Source organism: Megalops cyprinoides, chromosome 6 (assembly GCF_013368585.1).
Source record: "Megalops cyprinoides isolate fMegCyp1 chromosome 6, fMegCyp1.pri, whole genome shotgun sequence".
In the NCBI taxonomy this organism is placed as follows: domain Eukaryota; kingdom Metazoa; phylum Chordata; class Actinopteri; order Elopiformes; family Megalopidae; genus Megalops; species Megalops cyprinoides.
Window position 1 is genome coordinate 38,366,501 of NC_050588.1, and position 6,000 is coordinate 38,372,500.

A 6,000-nucleotide genomic window follows, 5' to 3' on the forward strand; every position below is an offset into this window, starting at 1 on the left:
GGATTTGGTTTCATCAGGAGCGATTCGGCGCCCCTATTTCGCCGGGAAAGCAATTGCTCAGAAAAGCAAATAAAATGGGCCAATCGCGGCAGCCGGAGGCGTCCGAGACGCTCTTGCGCATAGCGATGAGGCCCTCGACCACTTGGGTCCTTCCCTATGACTACGGGCTGGCGGGCTGGCGGGCTGGCGGGCTGGCGGGCTGGCGGGCTGGCGGGCTGGCCGTTTCAGGGAACGGTCGGGTATCAGATCTGAGGGTGCTGCCTGCACCAGGGTCCAAGACAAAGGCCAGAACCCCAGTACAGAGGGAACGGCTTCCGGTCAAATTCGGGGGGGGGCCCCACTCAGAGGAAATGAAAATGAAAGTACTGAAATCAGTGCAAACAAAGGCAGTCTAAAAAAACCTGCTTCACAGCTGCAGCATTAATGGGCAGACTGCTGCCTGGTAGTTTGTACTGAGTTTTTCAGCAAAGATAAAGGCATTGTTCAGCACGAGCCCGGTGTTTGTTTTGGTCCGCGCTCTGGCACAGTGTGTGTGGAGCTGTGTGCGGGGGCAGCCATCAGATGGCTGGTGGGAGGGTCTCTCTGTGGAGGACTGTAAGCACTCACACACAAGGGTAAACCACCCCCAGCCTAACCAGCGGCTTTAAGCCTTCGAGTTTCTCTTATCCTGGACAAACTGTTCAAAACTATCCCCCGCAACGCTTGTGTGTGGGTGTGTGTGTCTCTGTATGTGTGTCTCTCTGTCTGTGTTATTTAGACAAGGAGGGCAGCACTTGGGGGGCAGGGCTCGTATTTGAGGAAGTTATGGGGCAGAAAGGCCACAGAATTCCTACTTATAATGCCCTGGGTGTCCAGCAGCACGAAAGTGCCCCCCACCCCCCATTCGTCTGGATCGTTACATTTCCTCTCGCCTCACTGGCCACAACAAGCTTCCCATTTACATAACAATCACTCCTGCCCAAAGCTAGGTGTGTGCGCGCGTGTCTGAGTGTGTGTGTGTGCGTCTGACTGTGTGTGCGCGTGTGTCTGAGTGTGTGTGTGCGCGCGTGTCAGTGTGTGTGTGCGTGCGTGTCTGAGTGTGTGTGTGTATGCGCGCGTGCGTGTGTGCACAGCAGACATTATGTGATGAATTATCAATATTTCAGAGAAGAGCGCAAGCTAGCTTAGCGGATGTAGCTTCTGTCCTCTAATGTTACAATACTGGAACCGCTGACCTGAAGCTGTTACAGCACAAAACTATTGTTAGAATTCAGATAAAGTACAGAGAGATTAAACTACAGGCTACAGACATCAGTGCATCTTCAATCGCTGGAAAACAGGTCCATTGATCTAACATAATTCAACGACACTTGTCTTTGATCAAAGAGGATTATCGCTGATCTGTACAAGGTGGTGTGTGAGGGAGTGTGTGTGTGTGTGTGTGGTTTCTGTACAGTACAGCACGCTATAGTAACCGCGCTAAAAGCACGTTGTGTGCGTAAACGCTCCTGGCGCACAGTGGATCTTATTATAGTACACGCCTCCTGCCTCGTCTCAATTCCCTGCAAAGGGACCTCGGAATGTAGAACAGACGGAGGAGATTCGCACTTCAATTTATTCTCTCTCTCTCTCTCCGCAAATTGAGGCTATTGTCATAACATCATGGATCTGATTCTGTGCTTAAGTGGAAACGCCTGCGTATTTACATGATCATCTTGTGTGTATCCCAGTGCTGTTATCAGTACCGTTCCGAGTTTCTGAGTCCGAGTTTTTTTCCCCATTGTGTATTTCTTTCCTTTTTGTTATCCAATTTCATGATGCTTGTTATATACTTGTTTTTCACAGTGTTTTTTTGTTGTGGAAAGTACATTGAGTCCATTTTGACTCTGAAATGTTTTGTGTGCTGGGAGCAGATGTGTATGAAAGCTTTGTCCATGTCTTTCTGCTTACAAGGTTGGCTTCACAAAGCGGGCAGTGCAGGGTCATTCACCTCTGCTCTCTTTACTGAGAAGCTGAAGGCCTTTTCCAGGCCTTTCCAGTACTGTGGTGTGATAGGATCCGCAGGATCTGTCACCAGCGGGTCGCAGAACGAGGCCGAGACGCTCCTACACAAATAACCGGCTGTCAGGGAGGAGCACATGCTCACAGGGCAAACGCTCAGAGCTCTCACTCTCTCTCTCTGTCTGTCTGTCTGTCTGTCAATCAGTATGGAGCAGCAGAATTTCCACAGCCAAATAAGAGACAGACAGACAACACCAAAGCCTCCATCCACAGGGGCCAGAGGTGGGGGGGCACTGCACCCGACCCCCCCCCCCAATCACCACTACACAAATGACACTCATATTCAAAAGCATCTCCTGTAAGACTTTTCTTTTTTTTTTAAATACAAGAGGGAATACAACGGGCTGTAATCCATGGCGGGTGAGACGAGATGAACATTTACAGCGGTAATTAGCGCAGCAAGGAGCACTGACTGGGATTGTATATGGTAAAGCAGGGAAGAGGCGGAGGCCTGCATCATCGCTGTGCACACGCCAGCTGAACCGCCAGCCCCCCTACTCTGCCCCTTCTATTCTTCTTCCTCTTCATCTTCCTTTTCTTTTCTTTCCTTTGATTTCTCATCCCGCGGATCCAGGGTGAGCCGGCAGCTGTTCCTCCCCCCCAAGAGGGGGGCACCGCGCCGGGGAGAGGCCCGTCACAGCTGACCGCGTTCTTCCATCCAAACCATCCGAGAGCAAACAGCTACTGATATTCGGTCATTACCTCCCCAGCCCACAGCGACACAGGGGTTATTCATAACCCATACGGCCCATCTTAATAACGCAGCATCCTGACCCGACACTGCAAATAGCAGCCCTCAAATGCCAAAATGTGAGAGTCTTCACACCTCTCTAATTCTGGGATTCATAACTGAACGCCATTTTCTGTCAAGAATCAGAAATCAACAATGAATATATTTATATGGGCAGATGCACACGCTGACTGGCATATCTAAGAGTGTTATAATGCACAAAGAGAAGCATCCTATTTTTATACACCAACACAGGTTGGTGATTTGATAACACTGATGAGAAACCTAAAATAAGAATAAATCAGACAGCTGTTTCAATTTGCCTCCACATGACAATTTCCCGACAGGGCCCCTATGCTTCGGCTCGGCTCGGGTGGGAGGTTTAGCCGGGAACGCATCAGTGGAAATGTCAGCTGACGCCTTCATGTGCTGGGCCTGTCTCCAACGCCCCTGCAGGCGGTAACCCGCTCCGGGTATGGCTTGCCGCGAACACGGAGGAGTGTTAGAGCGCTCCCTCAGCTTAAACCCAGAATCACAGCCTTGGACAGGATCTCCACCCATCTCTCCTCAACTAACTGATTCCATAAATTTGTGCATTGCTTTGCTTTAGCAAGAAAGGAAAGCAAGTGTGTGTGTGTGTGTTTATGTGTGTGTGTGTGTGTGACTGTGTGAGTATGCCCATGCGTGTAGGTGTGTGATTCCATGTGGCTGTGTGTGAATGCACCAATCCAGGCGTGTGTGTGGGTGCGTTTGTGCGTCTGATTGGTGGTGGTGGGGGAGGTTATTACTGACTGAATCAAATCTTCTTAAATCTTCGTATTCAGAATGGGGCTGTTCAATTACCTTGCAGAGGAGCATATAAAGGAACAAGGCCTTGCAGAGCAGCAGATACAGGGATTTTGGGGGGGGATGGGAGAGGAGCTAAGAGAACACCCTTCCTCCTGCTAATCATCACGGGTTTAAGAGACGACTGGGGCAAGTCTTCCCCCCTGCTCACCTCTGAGGAGCTATGCTCTCCTCTGAGGAGCTATGCTCTCATTATTTCATTTTAAAGAAAAGGTGGGGGAGGGTGGGGGCAGGCAGAATCAACGCGATCAGAGCTGGCCAATCGCATCCAACTGCGCTCTGACAGGCGGTGACCCTCCCTCTCTGTTCGGCGCACCCCGAGACAAAAGGAAGGTTCCAGAAAGGAGGCTGGGTTCTGCAGCAGAGACAGACCGGCCCAGCCAAAATCACACACACAACTTCATAGGCAAGCGGCTCGCTGGGGGAAAATCGCTGACCCCCGACCTCCTTTCGAGCGCGATCGAAGCCGATCCCGCAGCTGCTGGGAGGAGGGGGAGAGGGAGGGGGAGAGGGGCACCTGGCAGGTGGGGCCGGGCACCGAGCGAGAGAGTGACAGGAGTAATTGAAGGTGTGCGGATGCGCAGTAATGAGGCATCATTAACCCGACTCTGACACCTGTAACGGCTTTATTCAGTGACAGGCGGGAGCTCGGGGACGGTGTGCGGGAACTGAGCGGAGCCACACAGGCACGACAGCGACCGGCTCATTCAGATTCCCGACCAGACGCCGTTAAACCCATGCTGAGGGAGGGAAGAATGCACAGCAATGCGCAGTAATTAGCTGCAGGCCCGACTGTCCTCCGCGGCAAACCACGCAGCCCAGAAGCCAACCGCCGGACAGGAGACAGTGAGCCACACCGAAAGGTTAAAGGGCACGCCAGGAGCGTAATCAGAGCTTTAAAAAGCCCTCTGCATGGAGAGCGAACCCATCTTGGAGTGTGAAGTGATTGTGTCGGAGTGAGTGCCGAGCGCAACTCCATGGAGACGGCCCTGACTGATGAACACTCGGTGTGGGCGACTAAGCCTGTTCCCTGGGTTTGTACTTTGTGCTTTTTTTCAGAAATGATGCGTAGGTGACCTTGAACTTTGCGCTTATGGTTCAGCTCAGTGGCACAGTACACAGGGGGGCGGGGGACTGGATTAACTGGCGGTGGGTGCCCTCGAGGAGGGCGAGGGGGGGGCGACGGGGGTGAGGGGGGAAAATGGGGAGGCAAGGAGGGAGAGGGGGGAGAGCAGGGAGGCAAGGAGGGAGAGGGGGGTGGGGCGGGGCGAGGGGAGACGAGGAGGGGAACAGCAGTCCCTACCTGCTTGTCGGTGAGGGTGTAGATGTGCTGCTGGTCGGGGCTGAAGAGCAGGTCTCTGAGGATGGGGTTGCCCTCGCTCACCAGCACGTTCTCATACAGCAGGGCGGGCAGGCTGGGGCTCACAGAGTTCACCAGGATCTGAAAAACAAATAGAGGAAAACGTTCACATTACAGCACTGTCATTCAGCAGACACTCTTAACCAGAGCCACTTACACAGGTTATAATCATGTACATTTATACAGCAGCTTATTTAGTGAGGCAATTCCGAGTTAAGTGCCCTGCTCAAGGGTACAACCACAGCACCCCAGTGGGGATTCGAACCAGAAACCTTCTGGTTACGAGTCCTGCTCCTTACCGCTACGCCACATTGCTATTACGTTCACGGCGTACATCCTGCAACACCACACAGGGGGCAATCAACCTCCACACACAAATGATCCCAATACGCAAACAACTGGGTTAGTCAACAGCGTTAATGCATAAATTAAAACTTCCACGGAAAACATTCCATCAACACCGTCTGGTGTTTGGAACAGAGTGACAGGCCAGAGGAGTCCTCACAGGCCGATTCCAGCCCGCTGCAGAAGAGAGACTCTCTGCGTGTGTAATCACGGCAGCAGCGGGGAAATGAAGACAGAGGGCTGTGTGGGGGAGAGGAGAGGCTGCTTTCTCTCGGTCTGGGCTGCGCTGAGCTCCAGCGGGCTGTCAGAGCCACGGGGGCCCGGCTGAACGCGCTCAGATGCCACAGCGCTCCCGGCCCATCAGCGCATCCATCTCCAGCACCGCAGATCCAATTTCCCCGCAAACGAACGTCGGCGGGGGTGAGACCGCGCTCGCGAGCTCAGGGGGCGGGGCTACGGAGGCCAATAACGCGGGGGAGGCGCTGCATTCACAACAAAGTGGGTTTAAGTAGTAACCGAAAAAGAACGGCCCCGAAAATAGCTTCCTGCTAACTTACAAAACAAGCCTATTACTGTTTATCCTCACCTCTACCTGCGTATGAACCAGCCTGCTCAACCAACAAGAACATAATTATTACATTATTGTCATTCAGCAGATGCTCTAATCCAGAGCAATTTA

The 6,000-nt window shown here is 52.6% G+C and overlaps 1 protein-coding gene across 1 annotated transcript in view; it reads right to left on the reverse strand.

The window, feature by feature from the left end:
• LOC118778813 (plexin-A1-like) overlaps nt 1-6,000 on the reverse strand; it is a 199,495-nt gene that overhangs the window by 92,125 nt on the left and 101,370 nt on the right. The window contains exon 4 of the mRNA XM_036530554.1: nt 4,920-5,057. Coding sequence (XP_036386447.1) covers nt 4,920-5,057 — 138 coding nt within the window. The remainder of the gene's footprint in view (nt 1-4,919; nt 5,058-6,000) is intronic.